The following is a 16753-nucleotide window of genomic DNA, read 5'->3' on the forward strand; positions in this document are numbered from 1 at the left end:
ACAAGATACTTTAGTCCGAAGACTGTCCTTCCGCAGGTCAGTGCGGATAAAATACAAAATAAATATACAGAAATGAAAAACAAAACTCATACATAAAAGAACAACAAGACATAGAAAACAGAAACACATGGTGATGAAACTACGGCATATATATATATATATATATATATATATATGCATATACACACATAATATACATACATATATGTATATATGATATACAGTGCAATGTATTGTATATAGCTGTAATAAAAATGTGTGAATGTGTGGATTAAATGGGGAGGGGGGGGGGGTTGGTGAAGAACCCTTGATATCATTGTTTGAATGCCCATCTCATCCGCCCCCCGTAAAAATCACCATTAGTACCTCACGTTTAATCTGAGCTTCAACGTCAAATAAGATTTTCAGGGGAGACAGATATACTTTTACCAAGGGGGATCCCTGAATGCTTATATCTGCCTGCCTTTAATAGACACACTCTACACACACCCACATGCACATGTACACGCGCACAAACTTTTAAGCACATACTTGAACAAACATACACGACATACACATCTATTGGCAAAGTTGCAATCCTTTTATTATTGTAGCCTATAGTAATGTGATGAACAAAGAAGTATTTCTCTTCCTCCTCCTTTTATGCTCCCTTGCTCTTTGTCATGATCTGGGGCCATTTCATGAAGCGTTTTGTCAGATATTTCGTATGACAAGCTGTTAAAAGCTATATACTGAAATCCTTGCATCTGATTGGCTGAGAGCAAGACATTAATGTTTTGTCCGACAAAGTTGTCGGACAAAATGCTTCATGAAATGTCCCCGAGGGTGAGCAAAGCATGACGTGAAAAAATCAAGAGGCCATTCAGACAGAAAAAAAAAAAATCAAACACGCGTGTACTGATCATCCTCTTCAATAGTTGAAAGACGGTTCAGCACAGATTATTGACGTAAGGCCTACAGACAAAGAAACCATATTTTCATTTTCGGAATAACCAACCTTCAGACTAACGAACCTTATTTCATTTCGGACCGTCGATCCTTTCAGTCTAACGAACCTTATGTCAGTTTTTGATTAGTGATACCTTCGGACTAACGACCCTTATTTTAGTTTTGGATTAAAGAAACCTCCGGAATAAAGAACCTCATTTTAGTGTCGGATCAACCCCTCATTTGCTAATGAGTCCAATGTGCACAAAATGTCACACACAAACCTATGGACAGGGTATTAATTTGGAACGCAGAGGGCTTAGGGACTTTCGGAATAGCGAGCATCATCCAAATGGCTTAGGTAATGCAATTTATGCCCATGAATGAATGTACATGGGGGTTAACATGTCGACTGCATTGTTGAAGACAAAGAGGAGGGGAAGGGGGGGGGGGAGGGGGCATTGGATGTCCATGTTTCCTGAGAGTTAATGAAGTGAATTGTTAAGTATAAGAAATCAATAACATGCAGTGCACACGACAAGTATGACAAAAAGGTGTACGCTTTCTCAGTTTTGCCCAAAGAGGTTCGTAAGGAGTCACAAGAGTCTTATTTTCTTTATCCCACGTTCGACTATGAAACAGTTTAATTATGTGCAAAACTGGAAATCTTTCCCTCACATACAGGAGGACCATGGATTTGTGTCTCTGTATAATGACCAGCTATAGATATCTCCATAAGGTAATGTCTTTTTGATGGAAAATAACTTTTCGCCATTCATTATGTAAACAAAGAAAATATTTTCGATACCATGATAGCGTTAAAATTAATCTTCAAATTGCTCGAGAAGATGACGGTAACGAACTGTTGAATTCCAATCATCAGAGGCACAAATGGACGTGTGGAGCTGGAATTCTTTTGTGCATCCACACACAGCTGTTTGAATGATGTAGTCAATCGGGAGCTCCATCTCTTGAACCTCCACGGTTTTACAAAATCGAAAGAAAATAGAGATAGGCCTTTACAAGATCAAGTCTTGTACCAACGCAATCCCACAATCACCGCAAGATTATACAACTATACAAACACAAACTCTCGCACAATCACACCGAGCTGGTTATACTATAGATACATACACGTAATGCATACGACAAATAGATATCATATGACATATAAAATACTTTGCGCTATTTTATTCATAAGTTTATTTGCGATTGCAATTTAAAGGAGGGTTCAATCGACGATTTTACAATTTCATGCTTGAGATGTCAAAGAAAATTGAAGCATTAAGTTCGAGATTAATTTACGATTGTCACTGCATCCCGATGTTCATCGATCCAGTTACACCCACGATGCAAGAGTTCCAGCTTTTTTGATTAACGAAAGTTCTCGAATCAAAGTTTAGATGGCGATCACCACAGTTTAAAAGTTTAAAGTGTCGTGATTAAACTTCTTGAGCGATCATAACGGCTCTGCACGCATCCATCTCTGCAACATCTCAAACTGGTTTCACGCAGTACTGCATCGTTCAACTTCTTTCATCTCCCGAGAAAATGGATAAAACTTCGTTGATACAAGATGATTAGTCCAATTCAACGAGAATGGTGGAACCATTTTGCATGTCCGAATTTCCTGCGTCACGATAAATGGCACTTTTTGAGAGACTGTCGTAATTGCAACCACACTGCCTTCACGACACCGCTCCTAGCTGGCTGTGGAGAGGACAGTAACTCGAGAGGGTACTCGCTGCAGGGCAGCATCAGGCTCAAACACTTGTCGAAGACCCGGTTGACTAGCCATTCGTCCGCTGCTGAGCATTCCGTCGTGAAAGTGTTCCACTGGCAGAACATGAGTTCGGCTTCGGGCCGTAGGACCGTTTGCTCCGTTAGGTCGGTTTTGTTGGCGACTACAACGATCGGGACGTCGTGGCCCCTCACCTCCGTGATCTCGGCACATGTTCTCAAGGCTTCAAGGTACGACTGTCTGTTGTCGCTCGAGTAAACGACAACGAAAAGATCACCGCTGTTTAACGCCAGTCGTCGCATAGCTGGAAAGACGTAGCTGCCCGCCGTGTCTAGGATGTCCAGTCTGACACTCATTCCCTTGTACTCGACATCACAGTCGTACATGTCTTCGACCGTCGGCTGGTAATGTGCAGGGAACGACTTCTTGGTGAAATGCCGGATGATAGCTGACTTCCCAACTTGGGCGGCACCGAAGAAGACGACCCGTTTGGTGACAGAGTTACTTCGAGAGAGTTTACCCGTCATCTTTGCTGATGCCTCGCTTTTCTATGGGCTAATCTTCTCGGTGTAAACGAGAATGTGAGTTGTATCGGGTGATGAACACCTCTATTTATATGCTGTCGAGCTCAGATTCTCCTTTCCATATATGAAAAGCAAATGGTGGGCGAATTGTACATTGTTCTATGTCGCACTGACGACTAGGTGAGCTTTAAGGGTTTCACTCGGATTGCCGCCCAATCAGAGACTCTCGGTCGTTATTATCCAATTACCGTGAAGTTTGCAACCAATCAACATCCAGAACCACAGGAGACGTGAAGCATGGTGAAGTACGTCCAAACAAACCAATGCAGTCGGATACACCATACCATCATGAGCACTGAAATACTTGCATACGCTCGCAACGTCTTTTTCCCATTTTTTTTTGACATCTTAATAGGCCTGAGTGATTGAACATTTTATCATCCAGTTTGTTTTTTTAGAAGAAGTCCCTAATGAATGTAGCACTAAAGTTAATTAACAACAACAAAAAATACAGGGAATGCATAGTCAGAAAATGCAGTGGTTTGAAAAGCCTGCCGGTATTAGGTGAAGAGCGGGATGGTTATACAAAGGTGTCATCCTACTCCAGGATGAACATTAGCTCTTGTCACAACCACTGACATCCTATGCTTGTGTCAATGATAGCGTTAAAGATGAGAGAGAGAGAGAGTTACTCTGTTGTCTCCTTTATTGTGATTTATGACTATAATAATATTGTTCAAAGTAACGTTTCTTTTAATTCATCTGTCATAAATTTTCATGGGTATGCTATCTTCTCAACCGATACATTGGCCGCAGAATTCTTTTCCCCATCTTTTGGCGTGAATTTAGAAGAGCCATGCATGGTGCGGAACGGCCGTCATAATGGTTAAATGGGTTTGTAAAAAAAATGTATTTTGCTTTTCCCCATATGAATCGTTCTGAAGGCAAATGCGTGGTATGTATCTGCGTGTGGGTGTTTTTTTTTTTTTTTGGGGGGGGGGTGCTGCTCAGAAAATCAAAGTCGATGAAATGCCTGGTCACGATTATATGTTTATATCAGTTTTCTCAATGGACCCGCTTGTATTATATTCACATTTTATGCGTGCCTTTCTGACATAGGTTCTTCTCGTCAACCTGAAGGCTTACCCGATGTTTATGCAAACTGCTGGATTCCAAGTATATTGAAAAGTATTTTTGAGGTAGGATCGTCCGTACTCGGTATAAGCATATTTCGATTAATAGAAGGTTAATGAGTCAGAACGGAAGAAACCTCGATAAATTTTGGATAATATGTTTGCAAGTAAACCGGTCTAAGGCGTATCTCACTAAGGAGGCTGCGCCGCGACTGAGCGACTGCGCGACTGCGCGACTGCCGCGACTGATGATCGCTGCAATTCGTGCGACTTTTAAAGACCAAGAAATGGCTCACAATCTCACCAAGATGACGATTCCATCTAGGGAGACGTCTCAAAATAAAGTAACCACGTATTTAACAGTATGTCGCAGAGACATCGCCGCGACATCTTCAAGACCTCTTCTCTGCCCCTGTGACGTATATATCCGCGATATCTCCGGTTGGTCGTCAATGATGGGTATCAGCAAAGTCGTCCTATACAGATTATAGAGACGTCTCGGAGGCATCGCGGACAAAAAGTCTCCGCGACTTGGCCGTGACTATACAGGGAACGTCTTGGGGAGACGTCTTCGACTTCCCCGGGTCCAAGACCAGCTGAGACTGTTAAAAAAGTCTCCGAAAAAAAAACCCCAACATGTTCGATTCTCTTGCGACTGGCTCCCGGGAACAGCAGGCGATAGTCTTCAGGAGATGTCTCCAAGACAACTCCACGGCCAGCGAGACTCGAGTTGCCACCAGATCGCCACGTATGCCCACATTATGCCTATATGGTACCAAGGAGGTACTTCAATTGATGACACACGTAATTATAATCCCAACAGCTGCATTAACAAACAAAATAAAAACAAATCATACAATGGTCATACAAAACTTTTCAGTCCCACTCAGCTAACTTAGTGTTCTTTGGACGTCGACTATCGCAGCAGGTCATGGTAAGGTCTATGGTATCGCATCAGCAGGCATGGCAGCTGGGAGAGATTCTATGGTATTGGCACCAATCAAGGGTTATGGACGTGTGCGTGGAACGAGATCAGTCCGATGACGAAATCCAAACCACTCCTTTAGAACTAGAGCTCATACCAAGGAAGTTCAAGAGATGGAGTTCCAACTGATTAATATTATTCAATAAAAAGTTACAAGGAACGAAACATGAAACACATACACACATATGGTGAACAGATAAGAATGTGTACACATCAAAACACAAAAAGTAAATAAAGAATCAAACTACTTCAATACGATTGTGTCAACTACAAATTCTGAGACACATTTTCATAAAAGAATATTTTATATAAACTACATCAATATCAAGCTCTATATGAATTTAGCACATCATTGCACATTTTATTGCCCCCAACCCCAAAACTTTTAGCTACATTCCCGATGTCCTACGGACGATCAACGGTTATTACACATAATTGGAAGGGAAAAAAAGACCCTGCATCAGCAGCATATAATCTTATTGATCCATCTTTCACTGACGTTCTCATGTGCGCAATCAAAGGCTAAAGTCGTTATTGTCGGGTTTTTTTTTTTCGGTAGGCCTGACACAGTATGTGATATTTAGATATTTGATCAACTCTGTCGAACCCATACAGGGGTATGTGAGAGTAAAAACACACGTACAGTAGTATAATATGAGAACAATATTTACAAAACATCAAATATGATACTTTAATTGTCACAAGTGGCAGGCATAAATGAAATAAAGAAACTATGTTGAGCATGCAAATGGCTACAAAATAATCTAGGATATTGTATCACGTTGTTTCATTCGTCTACCATAGGCCTAAATACACTTTAGGCCTACAGGATCAGGACCAAGCTTTCATCAGCCTTTGGAATGAAATCAAAATGATGTATTAGTATAATAAGCTTCTTTAAATGTTTCCGTATTGCAATTGCACTGCTACTGGGGTTGCTGATGAGCCAAACAATGTCTATACCTGACCAGTGGTTGGTCTACGATGGTCTATATAGTACTTACAACCAGGGAGGTGGGTTAATGTTTCCGCCGCTACGCTACGTGGACTTGAAAGAAAACTACAGTATCGCGAATATAACATATATATTCTAAAGAGAATGGAAAACGCCACTAAACACAAAACAACAACAACAACAACAACAACAACAACATAACATTAAGAAAAAAACAACAACAAACGAGGCGCAACACCAGCGGCGTACACATACTAGTACATATACATGGGTTGTTTTGCATGCGTAGCGCATGCGTGCCCACCCGCGCCCGCCCGCGTAGGATAAACGGAGGAAGACCACACTGTTTTACTTTTGTCAACTTTAATCCTTTCATCGTAGAAAATATGGTAGAGGTGAGCTTCTTGACAGTTTCGATTACTCTGTTGTATTTAGTAGTATGAATGTACCATCGATGCATTTTATGTTGCTGTCAGATATCTTTCACGGACGTGCTTCTTTTATGCTTTATATATGCTTTCTCAACACGACCACGGCTGTGTCAGTTCGGGAAACCCACTCACAAGGGGGGCCCCTCCTTATAAGTAACCCGTCCCCCTTATAAGTAACCCCCGGGGCACCCCTTATAAGGAGTCTCCACGCTTTTTTGCAATGCAACGCGAAAATGAAAGGACTGCGGCAATTCGCTTGATTATGTCCATAAAGCTTCACAAGTTTCCTAGTTACTCACGAAATTTGAGCAAAATCGGTTTGAGGCATCGTATCTAAAATCATGGATTTAAATGCGATGTCAAACGACCCATGCGAATGCTGACATGCGAGCGATTACTGGCGCGAGTGTCGACAGGCGCGGCGGTGCGGCAATGCTTGAGTGCAGACGTGGCGACTGAGTACATGTACACAGTCGCCACGTCTGCACTCAAGCATTTGCCGCGCCGCCGCGCCTGGCGACACTCGCGCCAGTAATCGCTCGCATGTCAGCATTCGCATGGGTCGTTTGACATCGCATTTAAATCCATGATTTTAGATATGATGCCTCAAACCGATTTTGCTCAAATTTCGTGAGTAACTAGGAAACTTGTGAAGCTTTATGGACATAATCAAGCGAATTGCCGCAGTCCTTTCATTTTCGCGTTGCATTGCAAAAAAGCGTGGAGACTCCTTATAAGGGGTGCCCCGGGGGTTACTTATAAGGGGGACGGGGTTACTTATAAGGGGGACGGGTTACTTATAAGGAGGGGCCCCCCTTGTGAGTGGGTTTCCCGAACTGGTGTTGGAAAGCATTATATAGCGTGCAGAGCAGGCTGTCGCAGCTGTTCCGGGCGACCACACGGTCCCCAAGCGAGGAAGGCATGGGCAAGCAGACGCTGTGCAAAGCCAAAGCACAGCGACTTTGCTGTGAAGAGCCAAGGAGATATGGATACCTCCTTGGTATAATGATAGCTAGCATTGACTGAAAGATCGGAGTGTATCGGGTCGTCGCGGGTATGTTCCGCGGAGACTGCGTCTATACCGTCTACGGTCTGGCTTCACGGAATCCCCTCCTTTACAGAGGAGGAGAGCCGATAAAAGACTCCTATATAATGCCATGGACAGACCTAATTAATCAGATGTCTCTAACCAGACTAACGTTAGATAGGGCAGACATGTGTAGCCTGTAGGCCGTATCTGGGTCATTCTTCGCTAATGTTAGGTGTTTTGTTTTTTTTCTGTGTCCCCTCGGCGCTAGTGTACTTTCGCACCTCTTTGTCAAACGACCTCCAAACAAGCGCAAACTCACCCTGGTTATTTAGTTACCAAAAATACTTCCATCTGAGTCTCCAAAGTCGAATATAAGTGAAATTTTTACACTTTTAGCGTTTACAAGTGTCGGAAAATCGTTGGAAAATCTTGATCGCTATCACTGGAATTGCTGCTCTGAGAGCAAGCACAGTTACGAATTGGTCTGAATGTAGCGATACAGGTAGTCAGCGGCTTTTTCTATGGTGTCGTTGAAAAGCTAAAAATTGTTTTTTCCTTGTCCTCGGCCAAGTTTTCCGTTAGCGGTTGTGTCCAAGTCTTCCGTTAGCGGTTGTAGCTTCATGTCAGCGGTTGAGCGTGTGAGCGAGTGCATGCTGGCTGCCACTTATATCTTTCTCTTTCTTTTCTTTCTTTTCTTCTTTTATTTTCAGGTAGAATCTATCAAAATACCCTTCCTTCCTAGCAATCATTTCTTTGTGATTTTCCTAGGCTTCTTTCTTTCTCAAAGGAGTTCCTTTTTGACTGTGTAGATCTACTTTCTGCCTATTTTTTGTTTCCTTCATGGGTTGTTTTTCCCTCCAATTACAAGGGTCTTTTGTATCCTCTCCAATATCTTTTTCTTACATGTCATTCTAATGATTTTTTTCCCCTTTATTTCCCATTCAATCTGTATTTAATTCTTTCTTGCCTTCACATTCATCTTTGCTTTCATCCAGGTTTGATTCATCTTTTTTGTTCTCAATTTGTAATTCTTTATAGTAATTGCTTTCCTCCTTTCTTTTCAAACTTATCCATCTCTCCCTTGCTTTCCTTTATGATGCAAGTTTCTCTTCTTTCTTTCCTTCCATTATCTTTTAGTGAACGCTCTATTTTGTAAACCTTTTGTTTCATTTTTTGTGGGTTTGACTTTTTGATACAGTGTACCTTTGAGTTTGAGTATTTCCTTTCCCCCTTTTCCTTTCCTTTCCCCCTTTTCCTAGCCTTTCCCTTATATTTTTCACCCTTGTCTTATCACCACATTTGCACAATCTTCTTTCATTCACGCCAATTAACATACACACACACACTTTTTTGTCTTTGTCAATCTTTTATTTTTCTTTCTTCTTCATAGAGACAAATAAATTATTTCATTGCAAAATAACACAAATTTTTAATTATAGCAACATATTCTACATTGTCACTATCAAATACACAAATCTTGATTTACCTTGATTCAACATCACGGTAAACTAATGTAAATCAAGAATTTTGTATATAAAACAAAACACACACACAAACACACACAAAATACACTGTATGACCAACCCCAATCCTAAAATCGCTATACCGCGACTCGGTAGAAGCCAAGAGAAAGGTGGAAAAAGTATTTTCTTTTTAAGGACACCATAGAAGAACTGTCTGCTCCTACTTGCTACAGCTGTGCAACGCAGTTAGCGCCGAGCGAGTAGCTGCGATCGAGATTATAACGAGTAGATAAGTGACAAAATGGTGAAATTCCATTTCTGCTGGACTTGAATCTCACTCAGATGCAAGTATTTGACAAACAGGTGCGAAAGTACCCTAGCGCGGTGTCCCTCTTTAGAATTAATTGTTGGACCCGTCATCTCTGTCACGAAAAGTGACGCCACTGACGGAGTCTTTATTATAAAATAACAATAAAGTGATATCAAAATGCACAGTGATTGGAAGTTCTTTAACAACCACTGCTATTTATTTTATGTTCAGTTGCATTTAAATATTTAGGCCTAACTTTGAATTTGTTTATTAAATGCTATAGGCCTACTAGATTACAAATGTCATCTATTTTGTATACAAAAGCAACTAATTAATGTTACAATTTATTAGTACTGCAGTGCTAAAAATTGAAAGTTATTTTAAATGAAGAAACACCCCAGTCAGTTGGGTCCTACTCGGCAAAATCTAACCCCGGGGCACTCCTTGTACACAGTTATACTGTGGTAGCGTTAGTACCGCCCACCGGTACTACTACGTACTATATCTAGTTCTGATTAGACCTTGACCAAAGCAACAGATCGGTCTGTATCTTGTCGTCAGGGATTTTCCAAGGAAACTCTGTCTGGCTTCATGGAATCTCCTCCTATACAGCCACTGTAAGACGTCAGTCTCGTGGAAGAACTGGATTTCTGGGCAGGCCTAAGATCCAGTGATAAGTAGCTAGACAAATCAAATCATGTACTGCTATACTGCAACACTTTCCCCTGATTACGGGATACTGTAATTCAAAGGATACTGTAATTCAAAGGATACAAATTCATATTCTCTCATTTGGGACATAGAAAGCTAGTTATTCAAAAATTGCATTCTCCATGTAATGTTTGTCAGGAAATACTGATACAGTACTACATAATATCAGTTGATATCTTGAATGTGGCATAAAATGATATGTTCAAAAACCTTTATTGCCACTATTGGCACTAATGGTACCTTGATACTTATGATACACTAAATTCAATTCAAGTCTTCACTTTTAAGTTCACTCTCTTAACCCAGCTTGCTTCGTCTGATCATAATGTTTCAGATTTGAGACAAGACAACAGTAGGCAGTCTCTGACTGATCTCACAAAACAGAAAATTCACTGGCTTGATCGCAAAACAGCAAGCCCACTTGGCTCAGTCTCAACATAATGGATGCTATATTTCCAGTATGTACTCATCATATTAATATACTCGCATACAAATTGCTATGATACAATTAGGGTATGTGTACCTGCACTAAATAAAAACCAAAGTAACATTAAAGGGACTGTACAGTACTGGTTGAGGTGGGGATTCAGGTTTCTAACATTCCTAAGTGAGATAATGAGAAACCTCTTATAAAATAAGAAAGAGCATGTAATTTTAAGAAGGATTCAATGTTTATTTGATGAAAATTGATTGAAGGTTGATTCATATTTTTGTGTGTGTATTGTACAGAAAAAATTGTAAAGTCTATCTGACACGTAGCAGAGTTGACACTTTTTGAATTGATATATCTTTTTCTCCCCAAACTTTAAAATTTTTCACGCAGCCAATGAATCAAGATTCCATCATTGTGATCCATCCGGGATCGTACTGGCTGCGCATCGGGCGAGCATCTGACCCTTATCCTGTAGCAGTGCCCCATGTTATTGCCAGACGCCACCGCAAGGCAGGACAGAAGAAGCAGGAGGACGAACTCCTCTGCAGAGATGGACTATCAGTGAGTTTAATGCTGTGGATGGTGAAAAGAAAAAAGAAAAGAAAACAAAAACATATGCGTCGTGTACTTACTAATTACATCACCATCTTTAAGATACTTTTACCTGGAAGAAATTAAGTCTAAATCACAGAGCTCTAAGTTGTAATCAATGTAAAGTTTGAAGGTACAACAGGTACAAACGTATTACAATATCAACCTATGATCCCATCTCGTGATATTCTATTGGTGACTATTAGAACTGTGTAGATGCACAAAACAAGTAATTATTACATTTAAAAAGCTGGAAGTGTTACTCAAACATTGTCATTATGTTTTTATGTGTGTTTTGGTTAAATTGTATGTAGCATCCAAACAGTTCCAGTCAGAGGGATCAGGCCCTCAAAATGGTAGAGCAGGCAATCTGGTCACGAAAGACATCTCAAGGTCACCGGAGAGAGAGCATACATACATCGGAAGTAAGCCGTACTTCAGCATTACATCACCCACAAATGAATGGACAAGTACAAAATACAAGGAACTGACTGAACAATTTGCCTCTGCAAAAGGACTGCAATAGTCTGTGGCTTTCAAAAACTCTGCTATGACATGAAAGACTCATAGAAAATCTCATTGTGCATTTAAAGTAGCAATATGCTAATACAACACTGACTTCTTGTAATTGACAATGTCAGCTTTAATGTCCATGTTCAGGAAATATAGAAGAAGTATAGTGCAATGCTAATCCATTTATTTTGATGGATTAACTTAATATGTAAATTATAGACATATATATATATATATGTACATAGATTATAAGAACAAATTCTTGAGACATTGTGGAGCAAAAGTTCCACTAATTTTCAACAAGTGTTTAGCTTGAACATACACTGCAATTCATTTCAAGATGAGATGACATCTGCTGTGTTTTGATGCATAGATTGCTAGGTGAAATAAAATCACTTTGTCTCTCAGTGCAATTGTTATTACTATTAAGATACAATGTGTGTGAAGAGCTGCATGAGAATGTGATTTTTAAATGTGACACAAAGGGCCTGTAGCCATTGAACAAGAAATAAATGAACCAGGAGTATACTGTTCTTAATGATTACAGGTACTAGAAAGATGTGTATTTTGAGTGTCCTTTGTGCTCTATACTTGCATTTGTCACTTGAATGTTGATATTTCTTGGAAGTACCAAGATTTTCAGATCCAAATTTACTTGAAAGTAGGAGAAACTGAGTTTAAGTGTCACGTCGAAAGAAATAAAGATATTGAAATATTAGGAAAATGAGGACAAGAGTGACCTGAATTCTCTTCAGTACTTCTGACCCAGTAAGCTTTGTGAGTAGACATCCACGTACTGTATATGACATTAACAAAAATATGTGGAAATGTGAAGCTGACAATACTTTTCAGGGAAATGTGGATTCGACGTGGAAAGATTAGACTTGTTTGTCCCATGCACATGCAGATTCACTCATTTAATGATGCCACCAAGCCACAGTCTGTTGATGACAACTCGGGAATGGTCTGGACAAGGACAGATGATGGAAGAGAAGTTGTTGTTGGAGAGGAGGTGTGTTCTCTTCTATTCTGATGATTTTATAGATTTAAAGGGATGGTATCATCTTGGTTGAGATGGGCTTTCAGTTTCTCAACTCTGTATGTGTGTGTGTGTGTGTGTGTTTGTGTGTGTGTGTGATAATTAGAAACCTCTTATGAAATATGAAAGAGTATACAGTTTCAAGAAAAATTCAAAGTTTATTTGATGAAAATTGGTTTTGAAGTGGCTGAGATATCCAAAAATGAAGAGGTCATAACAAAAGGTGAGATCCACCTTTTTGTTAGGACGCTTTGTTTTAACACTTTTGGGATATCTCGGCCATTTTATCAATGGACTTTGAATTTCTCTTTGACTTGTATGCTCTGTAATATAAATTCAAAAGTGGTCTCAATTATCTCACAGAGAGTTTGTCTCTGAATCCTCAATCTCATCCACAACTTTACCATCCCTTTGATTTGCTTTGCTAAAGAAATGTATCTCATGTTCAAAATCACTCAGAAAGCCCAGTGCAGATGTGCTTATCATGATTGAGGCATTAATTTGGAACTCATATTTAAAAGATTTGAGCTATGAGATGTGATAAGTACAGGAGTTCGTTCCATTTGTGTGTTTGTGCATACATGATATGGCGTAATGAGTCGGAGGTTAACATACCTGGAAATCACCTCCGTAAGTTTTCTGTCGAATAGTAACGAGAAGCCAAATTACAAAAGTAGGCATCACTGTAGACAAGTATACAATGTGAAACATGATAATGTCCAGTAGAAGAGCTCATGTTGTAATAGTTGCCACTCTGATATTACAACAAATCTATTCCAAAAAAAAAAAAAAAATGATTAGAAGTATGTCATGTAGTCTCTGCAAGATTTTGCATTGGATCAGGGTGGAAGATTATGATGTCCATAATGCCTGTATACTTGAGACCAGAAATAAACACTATAGTGCCTAATATGCGTTTTAATTTTGCATATCTTGGCTCTTGTGACATTTGCAAAATTAAAATGCATGTGATCAGTTCTATGTTTTACAGTACTATACACATGGCCAGGAGGTCTACAACTTTATACGTCAAAGAGATTGCATTTTTTTTTTTTGCAGTATTTTGTACTGTTTTTCAAAAATACTGCAGGTTTCATAGAAAATGCTGTTTTTTTGGCATTGATACATGTCTGTTGTAGAAAAAGTGAAAATAAGTTCCATCAAAAATACTGTTTTTTTAGCCATGAGAATATTGCAATGCTGTTTGCGAGTTTTTGTAGGAGAATTTTGATAATGCACCTTCTACTTTCCTTCTTGTAGGCACTGTACCTGGAGCCATGTGCTCCGTTTGACACACACTGGCCCATTCGCCATGGGAGGCTAAACATCCACAAGGGAATAGGGGGTTCCCTTACATCTAGGATGCAAGACCTGGCTGAAATATGGACTCACATAATGCAGCACAGCCTCAACATTCCCAAGAAAGAAATACAGGTAAATGTATGTGTGCAAGAGCTTTCATCTGAATCTTTCTCTAGTTCATTCTTTCTTCCTTTCTTTTTCTGATTTCTTTTATCTTCTTTTCTTCTTTTTCAGACAGAGTATATATTTTGCTTTCTTGGTATCCTTTTTTCGTCTTTGTTTTCTTGTTATTGTTCTCTCTCTTTTGTTGTATTTTTTTCCCCCTTCAGGTTGGTACTGTTCTCTTGTTCTTCCTTTTAGGTAGTTTTATGAAAAAAAAAATATGGAGACTTGCACAGCCACTTTCTTGAACCAGTGTTAGAGGATTGGACTGATGTACAGATCATGTACAAAACGTGTAAATTCAATGTCTTTATGGGGGGGGGGGGGGGGGGGGTTCCCTAAAATTCATGCTGTTTCTTTAAATGCACACTGATGAATTTTAGGGTCCTGTTCTGTGTTTGTGCATGTCTATGTGGGCGTAAGTGACATCTGCCTTGTATTTGTGTACATGTGAATTAATGACAACTTTTGTTGAAGGACAGTCATTATGGAAGGATGCATAAATACGTTGTTGAATCTTTTCAAAATGAAGGCTTTGTACAGTAAAATGCCGTTATTTTTGTGAGGGTTTAATTTTTTAAAAAATGCAAATTACTGTTGGGCCATGTACAAATATTGCTACCTGATCTTAATTGCATTAGTGTGCTCAATAGCCTAGGCATCAAATTGTGAAAACAACAGCTCGCAAAGATGTCTGTAATCTCTGTATGTGAGTACTACAGCTTATACAATACTTTCTGATCTCATTTTTACTGCCCCCTTGGGTCATGAACAAAATGGAACAGAAAGACAATAGAAAACAACATAGTGTAGCAAAAAGGTCTGTGATCTCTGTACTTGAATATTACAGCTTATGTAGTATGTAATTCCTGCACTAATTTTTACAACCCTCGTGGGTGAAGAAAAAGATAACAAATACATGTAGGTCAATGTGACAGACACAATATGACCTTTATAGCAGACCTTTCTGATTTTTCATGTGTCCTCGCGAGTTCAGATGTACCTCTCACTATTATATTATTATTATTTTTTTTTAATGGAGATCCTAGCAGTCGCCTTCAAGCTTAAGCATGTTTACTATGTGCATTTTCACAGAATAAAGAATGAATGGCCTTCTATTCTCGGTTTAATGAGTGGCATTGAATAGTACCCACATCTGCCTAATCTTGATTTCACTATTAAACTTTTCAGGCTCAGGCGCTTCCCCCCCCCCCCCCCCCCCCCCCCCCCCCCCCCCCCCCCCCCCCCACACACACACACACACACACTTTTTTTTGCACCCGTCCTTAGAAATACAAAGAGTGTCACACTTTGGCCCACCTTTTTTTTTTACCCCGGAAGTGGGAGTAGAAAAAAGAAAGAAAATAAAATGAAACATTAACCTTTTGAGCCTGGTAATATGCTGAAGACCCTTTTTTTTTTTCTTTGCTTGTCAGCTGAAGAAACCCTGATGTGCCACCAGAAGTTGCGCTGAAGGCCTTTTTTTTTTTTTTTGCTTGTTAGCTCGTGAAACCCGGAAGTGGCCGCTTCCACTTTTGAAAACGTGGTGCCGGTGGTGAATGGTGCAACCATAGTAGTTTCAACATGTTTAAAAGTTATGAAACATATGAAGTTCTGCGTTGTTTTGATATACACTGTTAATGTTGTTTCATATTGTATATTCCCATATGTTTGATTTCTCTTTCTTTTTTTTTTCTTTTTTTCTAGGTCTCTTACTTAGCCTTTTGCAAAGGCAGCTCGCTATAATTTCAGCACATGCACACATAGAGCAATGAACTCGCACACACAGCGTGCAACTGGCGAGATGCGAGAATAGCGAGCACTCTTTCAAAAGCAACATCAAGACACTGATAATGAGCTTTCATGCATAATTAATCTATCATGCTAATGTATTTGCATAATTCATATCTTATGATATCGACCAATGAAAACACCAGAATGGTAGGGAAAAGTATGAGATTGTTCCATTCATATTAGAGGGGGATATCTTTAAAATGATATGTGCTGAGATTCAATCAAGCACCATGCACCATGTTTCATATTTTTAAGAATTAGTTTTAATATTCTGCTTTGGAAATTGTTTTATATTTTGAGTTTTCCTACCAGATTTGGTAGGAATAATTAAAGACACAAGGAGAAACGTACGAATTGCGATGCCACTTTTGAAAAGGCGCTCACTCCCATCCGATCGCTGTGTGCGCACAAGTCCATCATCTGCCGTATGTGAGTCCATTGCGAGCTACCCTTGCAAAAAGGCCATCTCTTACTACGTAGGTTCTTGTCCCTTTCCTGACCTAATAGTTTTAATGATTTCTTATTGTTTTGGTATCCCACTCTGTAGAACTACAAAGCGATTCTTCTCATCCCAGACATCTATCACAGACCACACGTCAAAGAACTCATGAATCTTCTTCTTAGCCATTTGGGCTTTGCAGCTGCTATTGTGCACCAGGTAATGCTCTCGACTGTCTTACAGTGTACATGTGGTTGCATTGAACTTAAT

The 16753-nt window shown here is 39.7% G+C and overlaps 2 protein-coding genes across 2 annotated transcripts in view; one reads left to right on the forward strand and one right to left on the reverse strand.

Moving 5' to 3' along the window:
* Positions 1–2562: 2562 nt before the first annotated feature.
* LOC139732137 (GTP-binding protein Di-Ras1-like) lies at positions 2563–3195 on the reverse strand. Its single transcript, XM_071643010.1, has one exon. The coding sequence runs from the start codon at positions 3193–3195 to the stop codon at positions 2563–2565; it is 633 nt and encodes a 210-aa protein (XP_071499111.1).
* A 3397-nt stretch (positions 3196–6592) lies between these two features.
* Positions 6593–16753, forward strand: part of LOC139732138 (actin-related protein 8-like) — a 37258-nt gene continuing 27097 nt past the window's right edge. Inside the window, exons 1-6 of the mRNA XM_071643011.1 lie at positions 6593–6660; positions 11034–11204; positions 11549–11659; positions 12655–12759; positions 14047–14220; positions 16592–16702. Coding sequence (XP_071499112.1) covers positions 6652–6660; positions 11034–11204; positions 11549–11659; positions 12655–12759; positions 14047–14220; positions 16592–16702 — 681 coding nt within the window. The 5' untranslated portion in view covers positions 6593–6651. The remainder of the gene's footprint in view (positions 6661–11033; positions 11205–11548; positions 11660–12654; positions 12760–14046; positions 14221–16591; positions 16703–16753) is intronic.

The sequence above is a fragment of the Diadema antillarum genome, unplaced genomic scaffold (assembly GCF_040938485.1).
Source record: "Diadema antillarum isolate AM-2024a unplaced genomic scaffold, OU_Dant_1.0 seq00000400_RagTag, whole genome shotgun sequence".
Lineage (NCBI taxonomy): Eukaryota > Metazoa > Echinodermata > Echinoidea > Diadematoida > Diadematidae > Diadema > Diadema antillarum.